General features: G+C 41.3%; 1 protein-coding gene across 1 annotated transcript in view; it reads left to right on the top strand.

Annotated features, from left to right (window-relative positions):
• trim44 (tripartite motif containing 44) overlaps window positions 1-24160 on the top strand; it is a 46341-nt gene that overhangs the window by 14804 nt on the left and 7377 nt on the right. The window contains exon 5 of the mRNA XM_022754527.1: window positions 4045-4067. Coding sequence (XP_022610248.1) covers window positions 4045-4067 — 23 coding nt within the window. The remainder of the gene's footprint in view (window positions 1-4044; window positions 4068-24160) is intronic.

Raw genomic sequence — 24160 nt, 5'->3', positions numbered from 1 at the left:
TGTGGGTTCTGTTTACTCTCCTCCTGTAAAGCACAATCTAATCCTGTTTGCTAGAGAGCAACAGTTATAGCCTCCAGCACTTTTTGGAAGTAGTGCCTTTATTCCAACTTTTTCCAAAAAAAGAAAGACTAGCAGCTTCAGAGCCAAGTCAGAAAAGCGATTGCTGCTTTGTAAGCACATCAATCTATTGCACTGCAGCCATGTAACAGAGGGCCTGTGGAATGGAGCAGCTACAATGTATAATATTTATCACCTGCATAAAATCCTTCCTTCAAACTCCTCCCAAAGAATAAACTGCATAATTGATAAAGGTCAAACAAACACTACCACTGGCTTTGTTAATATTCTCTCATCTTTCTTTTAATTTCGGAACAGGAACACACAGGTGTAGACACACATAAGCAAACACAATGAAGAGGATCATCAGGGGTGAAAGACATTCTGGAAATTCACCAATCAGCAGGAGCCAGAAGGGACAATTTATTAACAAACTTTGTCCAATTATTATCAAAACTCTGTCTCCACATTTTTCATTAAAAAATAAAAGGGCGAGTCGGTACTAATTTGTAGAACCACTTAGTCTGTTTACTTGAACATTCACTGATGACTATATAGTAATTAGAAACACTGATTTTGACTTTGCAGGAAGTAGACAGGTACAAGCGCAGACAGATTTGCACCATCCAGGACATTTATACAGAGACACACATACTAAACATGAATATTAAAAAGACAAGAAGGAAATAGGTATGTGCAGAATAAAAAGTTATAGATGGATACTGTAGGTAGAATTTTATAATTATAATATATTGATATATAACATATGCTACAGTAGATAACATAGACCATTAAACTTCCTTGATTATAGAAAAATAGATCGAATCAAAATGTGATCCTGCAAGCCAGCACTGGTGAACTTGTGCCCTTTGTAAATACCATCCCACTTGTGTCTTCATCACCTACTTTACTGTGCAATTGTATTGGACCATATTTTCCCACATATGGCTGAAGAGGTTCTGTAAGGTTCCTTCAGTCTGTGATTATGTTTAGAAACGTGGAGGCAGAGGCTCAACACTGTTTAAGCTATAAAGGCATGAAAACAAAGCCAAGATGCCTCATTAGTCAGGCATTGCAAGTCTGCATCAGTGACCCAACCCTGACTCATGACCCAGGTCACAATGAACTGCTCTGAGATGGCCTTTTTCCATGCAGTTTATTTCAGTATTCATTTTTAATATAAATGCATGTTGGGGAATAGTTTCATTTTAATCCATTTGAAAACAATAAAAAGTGATAATTTATCAATAATTCATCATATGAGCTAATTGCAAACCCCCATGCACTGAAAGGATAACTCTTTGTGTACCCAGCAACCGCGAAACGTAATGAAATGGAGCATTTGTCTGCTTTAAAGTGCATCCATTAAAAATGCTGGTTTTTGCCATTGACAGGTTCAGATTGTTATTATAAGTGTCTGAAAACATCATGGATTGGATTTCTACAGGGTAGACCGTCTTGTTAAAGAGTAAGTTCTTTGTCTATCCAGAAACACCCATTACAACCCAAAGGCTGTTGTTGCCTACAAGTGTATGGTTATTATACTGCCTGAAGACTCATACTGTATCTCCACTACCTTATGGTACCTTAGGTAACTACAGTGCTGTAGAAAAACAAGTACCAGCAGAATTTTCTGAAATTTGGCTTCAGCTTGGTACTGAAGTATCTGTTCTCACAATGTTGTCAGACACTTATAACATAGCTGTCAATGGCAAAAACAAGGACTTTTAGTGGATGTAGTGTGATGCGGACAAACACCCTGTTTGATTGTGTTGCAGCAGCTGTTTAAAGGTTGCCGGGTATACCGTTCCTTTTCAACAATGGAACGGATGCAAAGATTTTCAGATTGTCCCTATCAACTATTTACAACCAAAAAACTAGGTTCAAATTTTGCGGTGTTGACTGAAAACAGATTAAGATGAGCATATTACAAATACTAGTTGACCTTAATTTAATTGTAAATGGCACTCTTCTGTTGAGCTGTTGAGTTAACAGCACTGTTTTGAAAAATTGTTCTCATTCAAACAGTTCAGGAGCACATCATCATATGAAGTTGATTTTTTTTTTTTTTATTTATGAATGGAACAGTTTTAGGTTGCAACTGCTGTTGACAGACACACAAGCCTAGCTAGCTTTCTAGCTTTGAGAGACCAGTTTTTATGTGTGTTCAGGTATTGATTGAACTGCTCTAAGCCATGTGAATAAGATGGGAAATGTTGAATCTGGTTTTATTCGCCCCTCAAGGTCTGCTTTTTCTCTACACTGTTGCAAACTGGTAATTACAAAGCTCTATAGCCGTCAGCTGCTTTTTCACAGCATATTTCTTTCAGTTTTTTGGGCAGTGGCTCCACAAAACTCTTTAATTAGACCAAATGAAAACAAAGCACACAACTAACAGAATAACATTTACATTGCTGTAATATAATGCAACCAAACAAATATCAAAGAAATAGAGAATACATAACTCATTCAACACTTACTTATACAGAAGCGTCAACAAAATTAAATTTGACTGATGTGTTATGCTGCTAAGTTGACACTGGACACTGACACTGTATATTATGCTAGCCCTATCTGATCACCAGGAATGACTAAGCTGATATTACGAATGACAGGATAGGGTAATTGATTCAGAGGAATCACTGATATTAATAAAAAGATATATAACCCCAATGCTAGACTTAAATACGCACATATTTCCCTAAAGTGTAGCGCTTACTCACTATAATATTTTGAAAGACTTGATGAATGATATTCTTTTACCGTACACTTACTGGTTCACCTGCGAACAATGTTTTTACCCAGCAACATTATTGTTTTGTCATATAAATATAACACCCTTTTATTGTTCAGTGTTGTAACTAGTGATATATCAGTTGACCTACCAGGCAACAGAGGAAGAGAAGGAAGTTTGCCAACGTGTGCTTTGTGTAGAGGGAGTCTTTCAGCAGCCACTCAAGAGCTTCTTTGGTGATTGTCAGTTTTGCACCCTGATTTCACAAATTTACATTTGAGTCTACTGAAGTGTTTGACAAGGTAAACCAAGAAAAATCTCACTGAGTTCCAATATTTGAGACCATGTATTTGTCCAGATCTGAAGCTAATTAAATTTAGAGCCAAATCTTAGTCAGTGAAGCAGACAGCCAGTCAGCGCTCCACAGCTTCCACTCATCAGCTCTCCTCTCATCTGCTGGCACAGCACAGCATCAAAATTCCTTTCTGTCTCAGCCATCTTAGCACTGATGGTTAAGGTCCGGTACAACAGTACAGTCTGTCCAAGGCAGAACATTAAAGGTAACAAAACAGGCTGAAGGCCCTCTTGACTGAAAATAGACCAACTAAGATTAGGAATGGTTTATGAAGTAGTGTCACATTAGTATGTAACAGCGCTTTTAATCGTGATACATAATGGAGCTGTGTGTTTGGTATGCGAAATACAGAGTATACAGGTCTATGAGTAAATTCAGAGCTATAATTTAAATGTCATGGGTAAGCCTTGTGAAATGATGTAATTACATCATCCAGGAACTGACAGAATTTGAAATATGATTTTTTTTTTTTTAAATTAATAAATAAATAAAAAATAGCATTTTGGCACATTAATAAACCTGTAGCTTTCACTGTTTGTCAAAGCGCCACATACTGGCAGTGAACAACTCACGTCCATCATTTTGACATTGAAAAATCTTTTTCATCCCACTCAGAACGAAACAGTAAAGCCGGCACGTGAGTCATGTTTGCAGCTCATTTGCTGCTTTGTTCCAGACTGCTTCTTTTAGAGCTCATGAATAAACATGAGCACAACTGGTGGATGAAAGTGAAAATTAATTGGTCAGATTTAGAGCCACACCAGCTGTGGACCAAGTTGATGTAAATTATGTTGTTTGCCTTTTATTTGTTATCCACAACACCTGTGCTAAGATTTAAAATGTTTTATTGTCTCCCTCTCTCTTTCTCTCTCTCTGTCTCTTTTCTCATCGTTTTCAGCACGACATTGAGGCCAGGCCAAGGTAAGACTGCCAGTGTGATTCATGTTCACCTTTTTATAGCAGGATAGTTTAGCAGCGACTAAGGACCCTTCAAAGCCTCCTTGCTCAGGTCCTTGTGCCATCAACCACCATGAGGCTGACAAGTATTCATCTTGCATAATAACACACACACACACACACACACACACACATATTTTCCAAGTCTTTTTTTCTTTCTTATTCTTCCCCCCCTTTACCCTCAAACAACTTACAAGCTCCAGAGTCACCTATGCACATCAGCCCTCCCATGCCTGTAAGCCAATCTGGTCACATGCGAGTCACGTCGGTGCCCCAGCAAGGCAATTAGTAGCTCTCATCTGTGTGTGCCTGCTGGAATCAGAAGAGGTGACAGTCTGCCTGGTCCAATAAGAGGGCTGTGGACAGTGGCTGACAGACTGGAGCTGTGTGTGTGCGTGCGCGCGTGTGTGTGTGTGTGTGTATTTTTATATGCGTACTTACTGTATATGCATGCACTCGTGTTAAGACAAGCTGTTGTGTCATTAGTGGGGTCAAGTCTTGCCCTCTGATACAGCATAGTATTTACATTTCTGCTATCCCAAAGCCTGCCGGCGTGTGTAACAGAGAGTGACAAACCGGACCGGACAGATGCAGCCATATTATTTTTCAGCGGCTATTACAGTTTGTTTGTGTCATTTTTTTGTCTAGACTACATCTTTCACCTTTATCTGTGTCAGACAATCTGAAATGGATAGTCATCTCCCAGTCTCACAATTATTGATCTGTTGACACAAAAAAAAACCTTTCTGCCTCCTTCAGCCGCAACAGGAGCGCGCCTAGCACCACCTGCTGTCTCTGCATCTCCCCTTAGCTGTCTCTCTGGGCTTTCATCTCAAAGTACTCCTCCCCTCCTCAGATACAGTCGCACACACACACACACACGCACACACACACACACACACACACACACACACACACACACATATATACACACACACACACACACACACACACACACACCCACACACACACATATATACACACACACACACACACACACACACACACACACACACACACACACACACAGACTCAGACACCTTCAGCAAATGTCAGCACATCTATCCTTAGAGAAAAGAACCTTATTTTCTCTGAGACTTTATTTAAAATGAAGGCTGAATATAAAAAGCCTCACTTTTGATGGACAATGTGCTTGTTTTCTGCAAACAGGAATTTAATTTTTGATTTCACCTAGTACTATTTATATTGTGACATTGCTCGCTTCTGGGAAATGTACTGTATTTCCATTCCGGAGTGCCTTACTTTTAATAAGCAAAGAAAGTCATAACCAGGGCCGGCTCTCAGTGCCAACATGTAATGTATTATTGATTGGTCAACCAGTATTTTGACCCCTAAGCTCCGGAGCAGATGGCAGCAAGCTTGGACCCAAGGGTGAAATGGAGCTAATAGTTTGTCCTTGGCCAAGGTTAACCTCTACATGTCTGTACACTCTCTCTCACACACACGCACACTCATGCTCCCTGATATAATTACTCAGACGTCCCTCACATTGCTCTAACATGCAGTGGGTGCAGAGTCTGCTGTGGCTCATGGAAAATTACACACATTTTGGAGGGAAATACGAGGAGAAAAGAAGGTTTGGAGAGGTTAGTAGAAAAAAAGGAAACAAGGGAGGTATATTGTGGACGGCTTTATGCTGAGTTTATTATATTGGTTGAGTGATAGGGACAAATTAGGGTTTGAAGGTGAAGCAAACAAAGGGGTGAATAGGAAGAAAGAGAAATTAAGTGAAATTGGTGGAGGGAGAAAAAGGGAGCAGAAGGAGGAAGCGAGGATCAAGTGAGGAGTGGATGTTTAGGGTTATGTGCAATGGGATCCAGACAGCAAATTGATTATGGAGCAGAAACACTAATCCGCTGTCTGAGCCCCATATCGCTGCCATAGACAGAGCATCCCCACAGGAGCACAATCCTGCACCCACACGCATCTTTCCTGGACTTCCTCATCAATACAATCCCCGCCTCTCCTCAAGCCTCTTAACACAGGTACCCCATGCCTGCCAAGATTTGTCCTCCTCTGAATATAAATCTTGCTTTACTCCCCTCAGCCCAAACATCGCACCTTTCTGCCTCAAATGCGATACACTGCAAATTTCACTTTCATTCCACAGCTTTAACCCCCATACCTTCCCTTGCAACCCCTGTTCCAGCATGTTTGTCTCTTTTATTTGCGTCTGTTAACATCCATCCATCCTAATTGGTAAGTCAGCCTCTTTGAAAATCATATGTTTGTATACACTGTGCGTATACATACAGAAAATAATATGCCTTATGTTGTCATATAAGATAGTCTAGCATTTTATGGTGTATTATGATATTTTGTGTCTCCGTTCTATAAATTTAATTTGAATAGAGATAATTAAAAGCAACTATTGAATTAATAATATTTCTTTCTGGAAGCCCGCCATTCATTTTCCCTCACATTTTGCAGTCTGAGCCCTCAGTGATCTCACAGAGCCACAGCACATCAATAGTCACCAGAGTCACTGATCATTACAGGAGGAGAGCATCTCTGACTGTCTCTGACTGTCTGCACACATACACACACACACACGCACACACACACACACACACATACACACACACAAGAAGGATGGGGAGGTTGCTGCAATAGCGTTTTAATTCCAAAAAGCCACTTTTATGTTGTCTCTTGAGATATGGTGCATAAGAGAGAAATAGATGCAAAGACAGTGAGGCAGTCAATGAGAAAAAAAAGAGTGACACACTAAGGAATTCTACTCGGTAGATTTAAATATGTTCTTGTGTTGGGACTTTAGAAGATTTGTTTTCAGTAGACATGTAGGAGTATTTCTCTTTTGGATTCTATAACTTAAGGGTTTTAACTTGGGACTTTTGGACTTTTCGCCACCAAGAGGGAGTCATTGGGATACACCCTCAAAGGAGCTTTCCAATGTTTTTCTCCCTTATCTGTATGATTGTAACAACAGGAGTATCTGTGTGAATTCAAGACAGTCATTGTTCTCAGATTCACTAAGTCAGCTGATGCAGAGCACCTCCGATTGTCTTATAAGCGACATATTTGCACCAACATTAACATTTTACAGCAACATAAGAACAGTAAAAACATCAAGCTTGACCTTCCTTGATATTTTGACTTTTTCTCTTTCACTACCGGAGGAATTTAAATTATTAGGTATCAGTCAACTTTTGTATAGCTTAACATCCAAAAGCAGTGATTCTAAGTATTTTTGGAAACGGTGTCAGCTTTAAGTGAGTTCTCTTCTGAGATGCAGCTCGCTGTTGTCTTTGCCTCCCACCATCAGCCTTCTCTTGTTTTTTCGTATCCTGTCATTCTGACCATATAAAGCATAGCAATGAAGACGAGAGGCCTTTAAAGAGGAGACATTTCCTGGGAAAATAGGGGGAAAAAACTGCTCAGCACTTGTTTATCATCATTGATTGGCCAATTTCCCATTGCAATCCAAGTCATTGACTTTTTTTATTCAGACAGATTTTCAAAAAACAATGCATGAACTCACACCATTTCCATCTTGTCTATACGATTTGGGGCAGCTATAGGCCTATTGAAAGTGCGAGATTATTTATTTGTACAGTGGTTTGAAGCTTTTGATACCAGGCAATCAATGTTTTGAATATAGTGCAAGAACTAAGAGTTTTATATGAGAGACATTTAAAAGAAGAAAAAAACAAAACAAAGGATAATAGTATAGTCTTATGCAACGCACGTCAAACTGCTGGATAAATACATGAATGCATAGGTGCATAAATGCACAGAGGAACGAAATAATGAATTAAGTGTGGATTTTACAGAGCATGTCTCTGTGAATGTATTACACTCGCTAACTTTGTTCCCAGTTCCTGCTTGATATTCTTTTTGAAAATGTGGTTGTTTATCTATATGAGGTTTGTTTTTTTTCTTTTTGAAGATAGAAATGATTAAAACAGATGGCGGAAGAAATAAGGACTAAGAAACCCCAGGGCCTACTGTTTAAAAACATGCCACCTTGTAGGAAAAAAGGGAAAATACAAGGGTATAGGGGAGAATGGTTGGTTGAAAAACAGCAAAATGCATACATAAACAATGATGGAAATAAAATGGAAAAAAATAACAGTGATGCAAGGAAAGTGGAAACTTCAGTTGATAGTTACAGTAACTTTCATTTAGACAGAAACTAAACAAAAATAGCTTATAACATGGTGAGTTTCTCAGCTCAACATTAGTCAAAATCACTTCATGATCAGTAAATCCACAAGAAGAAAAAACATCTGAATAAGGAAGAGCTTTGCAACATTTGGCAAGTTTGCTTAGCAAGAGTGATGGAGGCATTCTGAGCATATAAATCACATGTGTAATCACACTAAAATGGTAAAGCCCACTGGGGAGCACTTCTAATTACAATGCAAGGTCCCCCCCTATTCATTGCTCCAATCACTCACGTCTCCGCTGCATCTCAGGAGCCTCTGTCCCCTGCTCTGTTACTTTATCATGCATGCATGGCCCAGAACACACACACACACACACACACACACACACACACACACACACACACACAAGCAAGCAAACAGGCAAATTTTGTCTGTATTTCCCTCCCTGTTCTTACATATGTGATGTACAGTGGTGTTTCTAGTGTTAACCTAACAATGTTATTGATGATCTTCCACTACAGTTCATCAGTGTTGTTTTATTAATTAATACTAATACTGTATATCTGTTATGTTGTGTATTTATTTTGAACTTAAGCTTTGAACTTGAATTTTATTAACAATGGATCACATGACTGTCACTGGTAGTGATGAACTCACAGAAAAGTATTAACTAATTCTGCAGCTCCCCTCATCTCAACAGAGCTTTTTAGCATCTTAAGCTCATTGTTTTGCTTTTCCAGCATGCAATTGAACTGTTTTAGTTTCATGTCACTGCTGTCATCAGCGTCACGTTTGACAGACAACTGAACAACAGACAGACAAAATGACGAGCTGGTGAACACAATGGAGCATTTTGAGAGCCAGATATTTTTGTATTTTGAGAGCTGGTGGGGACCAAAAATGGAGCCAAAAGTTGAATGAATGTTGGATTTAAATTTGTCAGGTATTTTTGACACAAACCCAACTTCACATGAGAGCAAATGTTTCTCTTTGTTGCTACGTTCACCATGTCAACTTTATATGGTGATAGTTTTTCAGTATGTCAGATAGTATTACAGCTTGTTTCGGCTGCCACCCCCCCACCCCCACCCCCAAGCTCAAAATCGGAGCACTCAGTTTGCACTATCATTATATGAATCACCATGTAGACACATGGACACACAGTCACCCACATACTAGTTCACTCAACCTTTTATTTGGTAAATGGCTTGGGTGCTTTTTAACTAACACCGCACTGGCATTTTAAAAGAAAGAACCCAAAATGTTACTGTGTGGCTACATCACACATCAACTCCTGATCCTTTGAAGTCAATTTGTAGTGCCAGGCATATAATCTAAACACTGGAAATTGGGACTAACAGTCAGAAATAGCACCTATTGTAAAATCTTTTCTTTTTCTCCCCAGGAGGCGTGTGTCATTTTGTGATAGATGCTATTTTTGACAGCTGGTTCCTATTTTAAGTGTTTACCTAATTCATCTAAACCATGCAGACCTGTCTGCAACTACTTAAGAGTTGTGTACACTTCCTGTACTGTACCTCTATGTCCTCCATTTTGAATTGTATCAAGTCCATACTTGTAAACTTCCATCATTGCATGCTCGCTGGCAGAAGGGAGCAATGGGGCAAATCACTCACTTCAACAAGTGAAGGCTGTAGACCACCCTCAATCACGGTGTACGTTCGCATGAACACACAAACCAAGTAAAAGGGAGGCTGACAGTGAAGCAAAGCGGGTGCTTTGGGGACACAGCTTATCCGTCTGTCTGAGCCGCTCGCCCTTCACTGGGTCAAATAGATGGGTTGAGTGAAGCAGGGAGGTGTCAGGGGAGTGCGGTCAGAGGACACAGGACAGAGCCCAGAGACGAGGGCATGGAGGGAGCTGGCATTTCCTCTAATGAAAAATTTACATCTCGCACAACAAAAGGAGCCACCACAGGGCCTCTTGCCTTTGTGCCATTCCTCTTTTGTGTGTGTGTGTGTGTGTGTGTGTGTGTGTGTGTGTGTGTGTGTGTGTGTGTGTGTGTGTGTGTGTGTGTGTGTGTGTGTGTGTGTGTGTGTGTGTGTCAACATGCCCTCATTTTATAACTTAAAAATGTTTCAGCTAGATGCATCTATGGACTAATACCTCCTCATTGATACAGCCTCTACACCCCCCACCCCCCCTCTCTCATTTTCTGTCTCTTGGCCATCACCATTCCCTAACGGCTGGATCTGAGGTCCCAAATGAATGCAAAGCACACACGAACCAAACTGACAAATAGACAGACATGCATTTAGATGATAAGGGACTATATGCATGCATAATTCATGCCACATGCGCAACATTCCTCCAGTTTTTTAAATCGTCATTCATTTGTGTGTGTCTGTGTGCGTGGCCACATGTGCACATGTGTTTTATGGAGCATGGCTGACATCAAACACTTTTCGGAAGAGTAGGGAATAAGGTGTGTGCAGAGGTGCTAAAGAGAAAAAATAAGAAGATAAGTGTAAGAGTGTGTGTGTGTGTGTGTGTGTGAGTGTGTGTGTGTACGTTTTAGTTAACTTTGTCTTCTGTGATGACTAATGGCAGTTATTTGTTTCTCCTGAAACTTCTCCTGAATACAAATGAGCTAATTTACCTACAAAAAATGCCTCTGATTCAGAGTTGGGGTTGCTTTAGCACTACCCATCTATTTTACTTTGCATGTGGGAGCCTCTAGATTCCATCTGTACCTTCCAGTGCGATACGATGGTTCAAAGAGCAAGTGGGGAAATGGAAGCTGTCTAATTGAATATCCTGTTCAAGTGATGAGTATGAATCATGACTGTATACTGGCTGTCAAGACGCGAAAAAGACCAGACAGGTAAAAATGTTTTTTTGCGAGACAGACATGACAGGTATGAATGCATTTTCAAACAGAAACTCCCTCTTTTGATATTGAATTTGACTGCAGTGGGATTTCCAGCTGATAAGTTTGATGTCTTTCAGAATTTTGAATTTCACAAGAGTTGCAGTTTTACCGCCACTGGGTTTTTTAGTAGTTCATTTCCTAAAGTATAGTCCTGGGAGGGCCAGGGACACAATGTATAGGGCTTTGACCAGAGCCTTAAGAGTGCTTCCATATTGATCTGCTGTGTAGATAGATATGAGAGCTGTGCCGAGTGCTGCATGTTGTCTGTAATCCCAGAGAGCAGAGAGTCGGCGTTAAGTGTCTGTGATGCATTCAAGGCTATAGTGCAGCAGAATCGGGTTAGGACTGTGTTTGTGTTGATGCTCTGAGCCTGTAATGCCTATGAATAATGGATTGTTAATCCAAGTGTGTAAAATACATCTCTGTCCCACATACCTTTCCTTGCCGTTCTGCTGCTGTTTTTGTTGTATGTGTGCAAACGTGTGTTTGTACTTGCACACATATTGTATCCTGTGTGAGTGTGTGTGAGTGTGTGTGAGTGTGTGTGAGTGTGTGTGAGTGTGTGTGTGTGTGTGTGAGTGTGTGTGTGTGTGAGTGTGTGTGTGAGTGTGTGTGAGTGTGTTTGTCTGAACTGAACTGTTTTTTTTGGGGGTTTTTTTCCAGAGATCAGTGTCAGCACGGAGTCTTTATACCTTGAGAAAAGGAATGATTGTCAGTTTTGTTCTGCTGACATTGAAAGAGAGAGATTTAACAATTTAACAAGGAGCACCACAGGACTCTTTAAATATTCATATTTGTTGAACTTTGCCTTAAAGTATGAAAAAAGGCTAGATTTAACACAAAGTAATGGGTTGACAACCTTTGCAATTCATATTTCAGATATCAGGCTGATGCTCTTATCCAGAGGGACTTTGAGCAAGTTAAAATAATAGATATTTGTGTGTTAACATCATTTTAAGCTGCCTAGTTATAAAGACATGCAAAAAAAATGGTGGCAAAAAAGAAACCATTAAAAGGATGGCGTACGTAGCAGTGACTGTTGGAAATGAAACTTAGCACAGGTATGGTGTAACCAGGCTGAGACGAGATGAGCATGAGGTGTAGCCTGTAGAGATGTATTTCCGCTCCAGCGTGGAAGATGTGGGGTGACTGCTGAAGAGGAAAGAGAAAAAAAAAAAAAAAGAAAAAAAAGGGGGGGGGGGGTTGAGAAGGGGGAAACTACAGTAAGCTTTCTGGGCAGGTTGGTAATACAGAAGAGAAAAGCATGAAAAATGAAAGAGAGCGTGGCAAATAATATTTCAGAAGGCTCCAGTGCACAAGACAGCAACAATAGGAAGGTAAACTTCACCAAGCTTTCTCGTATGAGCATTTTATCTCTTCCAGTGGTCCATATTTTGTTATATCTGCTCCAACAAATACCCTTCCTGATAACCTTGTGCTATCTAATATGTAGTTCACTGTTCAACATCATACTGAGTCAGTTAGACCGAGAAGCCATACCCGTTTTTTTTTTTTTTCTTTTTCAGGTCATGCATTCCTTTACCGACTCAGTGACAGTAAATTGTGGCGGAGCATGTCATTTTTAATGTCACATAGTAAAATGTGTTGATGTGTCATTATCTACTTCGTTATTTATGAATACAGAACAGCGTTTCAATGTGCTGCGATACTTTCCCCGAGCCTGTCTTGTTAATTCCTTTTCTCTGCACCTGCTCATTAAATTACCCACCCATATTTCTCTCGCTGTCCCATCTCATAATCACATTGTCACAGAAGTCTCTGTGGTTTGTGAGAGAGGCTGCGAGGAATTGGTATCAGAAATAATAAATCCAAATGTGTTAATTACAGCTCACTTTCCCCCCTCTGAAAACAGATACTTCTGGTGGGAGAGTGTGTGCGTTTCATGTGTGTTGTACTGTCTGGATGTCAGTGCGTATTTATGCACACATGCAATTATTGTGAGAAGACAAAAAGAAGCCAGAGAAAAGTGAGAGAGAGAGAGAGAGAGAGCTCAGTTGGGGAGAGAGACATTGCTGGCATGCAGATGTTTACCATGTCTACCGTTTTAATTAAACATGTTAACATGCCAACACTTGCTAATGAGCACCAGACACAAAGTGCTGTTGTGACTGATGGATACGAAAGTTACATTTTTAACTTGATGAGAGCTCTAGAGAAAAAGTCGAGGCATCACCAAAGTTATGACTTGTGAATTCATCTCCAGGGATTCATGAATGTCTGAAGCAAATCTCAGAGCAATCCATGCAAAACCACACACCCACCCCACACAAGAAGTCAGGGCATCACGAACATCACTGGAGCTCATCCTCTGGAGACTATGAATGTCTGCGCATGACAATTCATCCAGTAGCTGGCGTGATACCAACTTTAGTGGACTAAAGGTGGTGGACGGACCGACAGACCAGCATTGCTTTCTGTAGAGCCACACCTCAAGTATGACTAAATACAGTTGCATGAACGGTGAACCACATCGTCATCTAAACAATGGTGTGCTTTTATTTTGGTACTTTTGACCTGCTGGTCTGGATTGAATGTTTAACAGCAGGACTATAATGATCAGCAAATGTCAGTGCTGTCAAATGAATTCAGCACCTCAGGAAACTAAATGGTGTGATGGACATGTTGCATGCTGTAGGCTGTCAGCGGGTGCTTGTGAATTTTGCTTACATTTGAGAATAACATTATTTAGCTTGAGTAAGGCTGATAAGACACACTGTACAGAAAGTGGACTATGTAATTAATGTTCCCTCTTCTCCTGTCTTGTGTCTTGTCAGAGAATTATATCCATTTACAAACAGGAAAAATAGGTCCTCTAGAAGCTCTTTACATGCTCTCCCTCCCTCTCTCTCACTTCCTCTCACTCTCTCTCTTCCTCTCTTTCTCTCTCTCACACGCGCGCGCACACACACTTCCTCTCTCTGTGTTCTATCCACAAGGCAGATTGTCATATTGGATCTGTGGAGACTTAGCCTTGCACCCCATCATGCGTGTAGTGCTCCCGCACACACAAGTAAAAGTGCTCAAAAGATGTCACGTTCTGTATAAACAGTCATTATTCATTCTAAAACCACACATAAACACAGCATATACACACGCACACACACACACACACACACACAAACAAGCAGTAACACACACACACACACTTGCATGATTAAGAAAATTAGTGGAAAGAGGGAAAGAACAAGGCTACTGTCTCGCCACTCTTACAGTCTGTGCTATAAACAGATAGAAAGATGCTTTTACACACAGATGCCGTCCTCACACTGTCTCACCTACCCTCCCTTAACCACACACACACCCACACACGCACATATACACACGTGCATCACAGTGCGTTACCCTTCAGGTGGAATTGCAGGTCTGATTTCAGCTTGGTGGAGATGTAGGAGGATGATAGTGGCAGGCTGAACCACGGGGCAATGAATCAGTGCCTTATCAAACCTGTGGCCCTAGGTATGAATTGTCAGCACAGGAACAGCTTTAGCAGGCACGCACATACACACACACACACACACACACACACACACACACACACACACACACACACACTAAGAACATCTCCTCTTCACAGCTGGACACAGCGCAGCAACAACGTCAGAGGAAGTGCCTGAAGCGTCAGTGGGGGCAGTTGTCAGGGCACTCTCCCTCTCCCAGCCCACAGTCTGTCCCTCTGCTCAGTTATTCTCCCAGTGAGAGGAAGGAGGAGTGTGCAAAGGGTGGCATGTTTAATTCAGCAGCCTCACGACAAGCCCTGTCACCATGTAGATTTATAGTATTGGCGAGAGAGGGATGAGGAGATGGTTGGGATTTAACTGCCCCAGGATTCTAATGGGAGATTTAGCATGCACTTTACAAAATCACCTTAATCCAGCGTCAGTCTGTGAAGAGAGGGATGTGAACGAAAATTAATTGCTTTTTCTGATTGGGGTCCCGTTTGCATGTCTGAGTTTCGTCGTTTGGTCGATTTTGTAAACCGTTAACTATCTCTGCTTTTGATCTTTGTGAATGTTGTCCACATATAGACACATTTGCATGTTTTAATTAGAAATGATGTATTCACCTGTGATTACAGATAAAGATCCATTTCCCAAGGATAGGCATGCCTCACTACTTTTTTTTTTTTTTTTTTTTTTAAATGTGAAATTGCCTCCAGTTTCCAGATGATGAAATCTCCGATAGGAGCTTTGTTATCTTCAGGAGAAGGCAGGTTTTTATGACTGATGTTTTACAGGATGCATTAGTACGCAGGAAAGTTTATTAGTCAGGCAGCACTGGGGAGCTGTCAAGCCCCATGACTTCACTTCACTGTCTTGCAATGTTACATCTAACCATGCTGCTTCTTTGGGAACACAAAAACAAATTTCAGCTCAGACTTATAAAGCCCAAAACTACTTTCAGTGTTTTGCAGCACCGTCTGCAAAGTCTGATACTTATACATTTGCATTATAGTATACAATTTGCATTTGCACTTTCTTTTAAAGTTGCTTTTGCGGTAGAGATCATAAATGTTAATCTTTTTGTTTGCTGCAAGAGGAAGATCTTCATGCTGCACCCTGAGGGAGGTCCTTTATTCTAGTGTGTTTAACATTCTGCAGAGGAAGAAGCAGGGAGCGATGGATGAGGCATATGAGACTTTTATCAGGCGAGATGAGAGTTGTGACAGTCTGGAGCCCAGGTTTTCTGGGCTGTCTGTCTGGGCGTCCTTCACACTGAGGGCTTGGATGACAGGGCTTGGACGCAGGGGAGGGGGAGTTTTCATGTGACAGAAGGCTTTGCCTAATAGCCAGGCTGTTCTCCAACTGTCTGTTTTTCTCTGTCTCATAGACACACACTTTTTTCTATCCCCTTTTCCTCTCCTCCTCCTCCTTTTCTCCGGCCATATGCGTCTTTGACATCCCTCCCTCTCTGACAGAGGAGAGCACAGGCAAAGGAGGAGTAAATATCATTACTCCAAGTGAGGTGTAAACAGGCTTTTAATTTTGAAATTTCTCAGCCATCCAGATTCTGGGACAGCTCGTCTGGGCACCTGGGCAGTTCACTGATTTAACGTGGCGCCGGCGTTCTGCTGTTAGAGAAGGGAGTTGTTTGAAAGAGGCAACAGGGGGCAGCTCTGCCAGCCTGCCAAGTGTGTGGGCGCTGCTGTGACCAGTCAGTCTTCATAATGGCTGGCTGGCCCTGGGACAGAGCCAGCTCAGTGGTCACATGACAGACTGTACAGATCAGGCTAGGAAGGACTCCCTTCAGCAACTCTGGATCGATGGTGTCAGTCAGGGTAGAGAGGGACAGAGAGGGGAAGATATTACGGGTGTGGATGTATGAAGGGAGAGATAGGAAGGAAAAAGTTACAACTAAAACTGTAGAAAAGTAGCTACAGGACATCATGAGGGACACAGGCTGGACCAAGAAATAAAACTACAGCCGAGCTGAAGTTCCAGAAGAGGGAACAGGGAAAGAAGATTGTAAGAAGTCTTAAGTAAAAGGAGATTGGAGGACAGCGTAGGCGCTCACTATTCATTACCTGTAAGCTGATGCTGTGTGCTTTCCAAAGGACAGATAAAAGTTTATCTCTCCAGTGTGTTTTTTCCTCCTTTTCTCACTCTTGTGGGCTTGAGATTCAAACTTCAAACGCATATTAGATACTACAGAAATTTCAATTTAAGCCTAAGACATAGTCTGCATTTGAAATGTGCATCTTTTTAAGGAAAAAAACATGCAGGAAAATGAAGTTTTTCTCTCCTTGGCAAGTGTCAGATATCCCCAGACCTGGGACCTGTATAATGAATCAGGATCAGCGTGGTATGCCTGAGATATGCGGGTTCAGTATGCCTTATATGAGTGGTCTTAGATAACTGACAAAGCAGGTTATTGGCTTTAATCAAAGAAGATTTTCTACACATTTAAAAGGTGGGAATTGGATTTGAGAAAGAACTATATTATTAAAAATTGTGCTTTTAGTATTCTTAGTGTAAACCACTCAATAGATTTTGAGTTATCTTGTGAAGGGGGTGAAATCAAAGTAGCCACAATAACAATGGTATCACAGTAAAGACTCTATTTGTAAAAGTCATATTGATCACACAAATAGGAAAAGTAGCAACTGTATTCACTTAATGTCCCTTTACTGTATTTCAACCGCCCATAAGAATGGTGACATTTTCGAGAAGTCGATTGGTTAGTGGAAGTACTGTCTTGATCCAATCTGCTGAACCCGACCTGCACCTGAGGAGTGCCAGTGTAGGTCAGGTTGTAGGTTAGACAGCGGTTAGCTGTGTAGCACAGGTTACCATGGTGGTGGTCAAAGGTAAAACACACACTTTGAAAGAGTTCTTGATTTTTAGCTCAGACATTTTCTATCGTAGTCGCTCGGAACAGAATTGTTTTTATCTGTCTTTGCAAATGGTTTCCCTTTATTCCTTAGGTCAATTTCAGTTTAGAAGTTAAGCGTTTAGCAGTTTTCCAGAACCGTATTGACTCTTTGGCAATGAATATTTTAGTCCAAGCTATTAACAGATGGTCTGTTACTTCTGTCTCACTCTGTAAACTGAGCTCAGTTTGTTCCATTTTGAGCAGCACAACTCCACGATTGGGTCTTGTCTCTTCCACAGTGAAACACCAAACAATAGCATTTTCCTTGTATCACCAGAGTAGGCAATGGTAATAGATCACAGTGAGCCATCTTGTTTCATAAACATCCCTTGGGTTTCTTTATGGATCTGAGTTTTACTTTGTTCTCAAAATGAATTGCTGCATATTTGTATGTATGCGAAATAGAAGAAGAACAGTAAGTAGCAGAAAATGACACAGTCGAACCTCCTGAAAATCGAATCTGTTGTTTGCAGGCTACATCCAACATGTAACCCTCTAACCCTAACCCTCTCTCCCCTATACAGTGTGGGAGCATTAAGGTGATTTCATTATCTCCTCCTTGCTCTCCGCTAAGGGATCTACTTAAAGTCATTCATTGCCATTTAATTTGTGACCAAGAGCATAGTGGCTCTGGAAAATGGGAAGGCACAGACCTTTGCCTACACAGGGGTGTGCAGTCCTGGGTAATTGTTAATTGTCAGATTGCATCTCGGTGAAGCGGAGCTTTAAAAGAAAGTATTATGGTGCATTTTCCCCACATGGTGGTCCACACAGTCATTTATCTAAAGCAGGTGACAACAAGGGATGCTTGTGTTCATGTTCAGGTCAGTGTTAATTTCACATTCACACTAATGAGCAGCTTTATTTTTTTGGACTGCACAGATGGGATTGCAGCAGTTCTCCTCAATTAATTCCTCAATTGCCCCCATGGCCAGGGAAACTGTAAAATCACAAAATGAGCCAATGTAAGATTGAGTCTTCACAGTGGTCTAATGCTCTTATCTGAATGGCTCTGCATTAATTCCTCTGTATGATTAACAGGAGGTACCTGTGTCGAAGTGAGGGAGAAATTAGTTCATGGAGGGATAACGGTATTCATCCAACGCCTCACACCTGCTGCGGCACAGAAAAAAAAAAAAAACCTGTGTGATTATTCTGATTGGCTGAGCATCGGCACACTATTTTATTCCGCATCACTGACCTTTCTGCCTCACTGTGCACAGTGTGAATGCAGAGGAAGGCATCTTCAGCGTAATGCATGCATCATATAGTGAGTTGACTGCACACAATCTAAGATTGGAGTGGTACGCACGGCACTTCCTGATGTACATTTTAAAATAATGGCATGCATGAACATGAGTTTGAATGGGGTCTACTTGAGGCGATACATCTGGTGGATGATAAGACGTATTTGTCTGCGCCGCTCTGATTTTGCTCTGATGAATAAGCTGCGGTGCTCACAAAGGGTCATATGAAACAGCCCCTAGCCCTCTGTCCCCTGTACCATGATGCATTGCCTGTTGTTGTGCCTTGTCTCTAAGCTTCCCCCGCGAACTGATTAAGTATTTGGAACAGCATGGAAACACCACAGGGTGCTGCATTGTTTTTCAGGGGAAGACAGTCCCAGTGAACAGTATGAATAGACCAGTGACTCTGAAAGAGGCAGACACTGTTTGTAGCAATTATTCAGTCAGCTCAGAATGAGTATCATACAGTAGGATGGTAGGCTCTCTCTTTGATCAAGGAGTTTGTTTGACTCCCTTCCACTAATTTCAGGCATTAAGATACAGTCAATAATTCATTTCATGTAAATCCGAGTATAAATTGTTGATTTGTTCATATTTGAAGAGTTAAATCCCAAAATGAGATGAAATTACCAAACGTCTCCTCCTAACTTCATAACTGATACAGAAGAAGACTTTTCTTGGCTTGATCATGGCTGTCATTTTAGATATTAAGTTACAACAGTATTTTTTTTTTCTAGTGTATGTGCACTGTGCTGTGGTCAGTCTGGATATCATAAGCATAGACAGTTATATTTCCTGGGGAAAAGAATCTCCTTAGTTCAATAAATCACTATGTAAACAGAGCCAATATTCGTGCGACTGCGGCTCAACAGGGGTTGCTGCACAGATGTGGGCTATGAAGAGATTTTACAGATTCATCATTAAAATGCCCAGGGAGCTCTGACACCCGTGTAGATTTTTCTCCCATCTCATAGAGGAAGAGCAGTGTTGTGGTTGTTTTCTTTGTCTCGAGGCACATCACTGTTATCATGGATTCCAATGTGTGCGCTTCGCAGAGTTTGTGTGTGTGTGTGTGCCTGTGTGTGTGTCTGTCTGTGTGTGTGTGTGTGTGTGTGTGTGTGTGTGTGTGTGTGTGTGTGACTGCATTAGCAAACATTAGACATGGTTACAGTTTTTGCTTAAGGAGATAAGTTTCTGGACAGGCATCTAGTTTTTTTGGTGTTGCATGTAGACCCCCGGCCACATCAAGCTGGTAAACATAAATCTGAGAAAATGAGAGCATTTTCTATTGCAAACAAATATCAGCAGTGTGTGTTGGGCAGTGTCCTCCATCCAACCCTTTTTCTGCCTGTCACCTGTTTATGTGTCATTTTGTAGCATTGACTGTCGTATAATCAAATCGAATTGCATCAGTGCGTCAACGATGGATTCTATCTGTCAGCGGTTTTAAAGCAAAAGAGTGAAACAGTCATAAAACAGCCCAACACCTGCACAGCTGGTCGCACCTGTGCTCACATAGCAGCCTCTCATCACGGAATCTCAATAGAGTCCTCACTGCTCAGTACCGGCTGTCACACTCGCTGATGATTTCTCTTTCTGGCACGGCAGGACAGAAACACTGTTACCGGAAGAACATGGTGTATTTATACAGAGGATGTCTTTAAATACAAATAAAATGTGATTTGATAAAAGGAATAAAAATAAATGAAAAGGCCAAAATCACGAATTGGAAATAAAGTCATCACTATCAATTTGCATTATAAACGAGCATAAAAAATGTAATATAGAAGTGACTTTAAACATTTTCCCAACCTCTCTTGAGGTCTTATCTCCTGCAGTTCTTTATTCTGAAGTCTCAAAGCCTTGAGTGCAGATTATGGTTACCTCTAGTCGTCGGTCTACTTTGAAAATATCAGACAGGCTTCATCTAATGATCACAATCTGTGCAACTCATATGCAGTCAAGAGGTCTGTGCTGTAGCATGGGGCAGACGCATTCATGCTTTGAAAGTAATCACTTTGATTTTAAAATAGTCAATTCTTAAAATAACAGGTAACCAGTGAAGTGTCACAAGAGTCAGGGTGAATTTCTTTTGTTTCTTTTTAGCAGTTTTGAATTTTTGCCAGTATAGAGACTAAAGAGCTACAGGAGTCTAAACAAGAGAAGATGACAGCACGGATGCTTTGAATGTTTTTTTTAGCATAGGACAGCTTTACTCTGTGTTATATTACAGAGTTGAAACAATAAGAATCCACAATACACTGGCCTATAGTGTTAACTGTCCCTTTGCACTGAAGATTTCTGCAGTGTGGAGGGGGGGGTTATATTATGAGAATAGCCATACTGTCAAAATCTACAATTAAAATATCTAAAATTTCAAAATTCACAATTTTGATGTTTCTGAAGACAAACAGAGATTATCAGGTTCATTCAGTGCGCTTAGGATAACATTTTATGTGTATACTGTACAAGTGTTATCCAGTTTAACAGAAAACTGAGATTGTTTGTTACCAGTGCAGCCTAATGGTAGAATATGAATCGAAAGAAAACCTAGCACAAACACTTACTCTATTGTCTCCAGTAATAACACTCAAAGTCCAGTCTCGAAGATTAGATTCAAACAAGTTTTAAGCTCTTAAAGGGAAACAGGCTCAGCATTAATCATGGTCAGGAAAGACAGCATAATCAGCTGTTGTTAAAGCTGTTTTTCCTTCTATCAGTTTATCACTATTATTTTAGGCATGGTTTCACCACTGTACACAATTATTAACTCTAATCGAGACTTCTTAAATAGACAGATTTTCTTATTTTTTATATAAATATATATATATATATATTATATAAAAGTAATCAACTGTACGAAAAGTTTTCCTCTTTGAAATAACATCTCCTATTAAAATCTACTTGTTTTGTGTAGATATATTCACAGAGGAAACTGGTTTGTGATTGGTTGTAAATGTATTTTATTATAGAGTTTATTGTTCACAGTAGCAGGTGAAGTGGGCTACACCTAACTGTGGAGTTTGCAAGCCATGTGAGAACAGATTGTTAATGATTGTGTTCCTGGTGGTGCTCACAAGTGCTCTTGCGTAATTTGCAGCCTGAGGAAAAAATAAGCACCTCATCTGATCGTGGGGCTCGAAGTGACCTGTTGAACAATGGAACTTTAATAGAAACTGTCTGAAAAATGTATAGTGAGTAGCCCGCTGTGGCTTACACACATCACCTATCATTTGTTGTGTCTTGATTCTCAGCAACTACACTGCGGCTCTCCCCCCTATGCTTCCTTTCTTCGCCGTCCTGAAGTTCAGATTCAATTGTCTTTTCCTTCCTAAGTCTTCCTCCACCTCCTCAAGTCACTCCTTTTTGGCCCCCCCCCCCCCCCCCCCCCCCCCCCTTTCCCCCCCCCCCCACCCCCCCCCCACCCCCCCCCCCCCGGTTTTTCCTTCACATTTCTACTCATAAGGATTTATCCATATCTCAAATCCATAGCTGGCATGATCATCTTGGTGCAAAGTGTTGGAAGATCACAGGGGGTCTCTTAATGAAAAGGTGTGTGCATGGGATATTTCAAAATTACACCTCCGCTTGACAAGGCCTCTTAGATGAAAGCAAAGACCATAAATCAATAGATAGATGAAGGGATGTAGGCAGCAAGATGGCAAGGAGAGAGAGAAGGATGTAAACCTTTCCAGGACAACAGCCAATTAGATCCAGCAGAGCTTTAGCCCTGAGATAGTAAATTGTTGAAAATATTCTACCCTATGTCTTTTCTTTTTTTTTTTTTTACATTTGATTGCCAATCTACAAATCCACTGTTTTTTTCAGTCACTCTCCCTTGTTATGTTCAATGCTCTACCACCCTTTCTGTCCCCCTCTCACTTCCTTTATTTATATCTTTTTTCCATATCAAAGACATCTCAAATCGCAAAGCTGTTTTGTAGTGTTAAATCATCCTGCAGAAGCGACAAGTTTTACTTCATTAAGTTGTGGGAGAGTGCACTGCTTCGCTGGAGAGTAAGGGTAAGAGTCTGTCCTCGTGGCTCTATCAATAACCATTAAGGATCCTCTCTCATTAGACCAAACCTCATAGGCCCCCGGGGCTTGAGAAATGGGCCTGCCATGTTACGTGACGGAGTACGCTTAGATGGCATCACCACTGTTTGGAAATGTAAATTGCATATCTTACTTTCCCCTCGCGGATGATTGCCACAGTATGTATATAACTTTATTCTCATTCAACCTGTTTGCTTAATCAAGAAGAACCTCACTCCCTATCAGCAAACCCCAGTTTGCTCCTGAGCTCCTCCCTTTTCCCCCTCTCCATCTTTTCTCACACCACCACACACAACACACACACACTCTCAAACCCATTCAGCGTATCCCAGCCACTGCAGTTGATATATTATTGGCAATGAGGCTGGATCAAGCTCGCAAGGCTGCCACAGCGTGATGGGAGTGTTTCCAGATGATGACTTAGGAGTCCTGCACTTCTCTGCCAAGAGCAGGGAATTCAAACTTAAATCAGGGGGCGAGGACCCCTCCCTCCTCTATCTCCCAGAGAGCTCCATGCGTTGACGGCCAAAAGGAATAGAATGAGAGAGACAAAAGTCAAAGTCTAGGCAGCATCATGCACACTCTCTCCTTCTGTTTTCCTCCCAGGGAGCAGAGGTTTTCTCCCTTTGAGCGATGGGTTCATTTTAGGGCTATTGGAGAAACTTTTCTTTTCTCACTCAGGGAGGACACATTAGTAAGATTAGCTTTGTTCTTCTCTATCAGCCCTATCTTAACTCTATATTTATCTCTCCCACTTTCTCCCTCACACACACGACACACACACACACAATGTTCCAGAATTCCCCACACCATGGTCTGTTTGTCTAAATAATCATCAAAAGTCCAAGAAAAACTTTGCGAGAGAGACCAGTTGTGTTTCATCTTTAGCCCAGAAGCTCAGTAGCCTCATGCTCCCCAGCCAGAGCCATCCACATGCAGCTGCCAGCTCATCCCCCTGGTCCCTGCCAAGCCACATGTCGTGTCACACCCGGAAAAGTGCCAGAGAGGCAATGATCGGTCGCCTGATCCCCAACGTATACATGATCCCGATGCCCCATTAAAGCTTATGAATGCACATAACGTCCCCCATTGGGAACCAAGAATAAAGGAACGTCCACTCGTCAAGACACAACACATTAACATTCAATATCTACACCACACACACCACACACCACACACACACACTTACACAACATCACACACATACTATCCCGTGAGCAGACGTGAGTATATGCTGCGGCACTACAGGCCAGGGAAGAATGAACAGATCGCCAGAAAGACGAGACAAAGCCGATCCTCCCTCCCACTCACTCCTGCTCTATT

Source organism: Seriola dumerili, unplaced genomic scaffold (assembly GCF_002260705.1).
Source record: "Seriola dumerili isolate Sdu_G_001 unplaced genomic scaffold, Sdu_1.0 BDQW01000219.1, whole genome shotgun sequence".
NCBI classification, from domain to species: Eukaryota; Metazoa; Chordata; class Actinopteri; order Carangiformes; family Carangidae; genus Seriola; species Seriola dumerili.
Note: the sequence above shows the minus strand (reverse complement) of the source record. Positions and strands in the feature narration are given on the sequence as shown.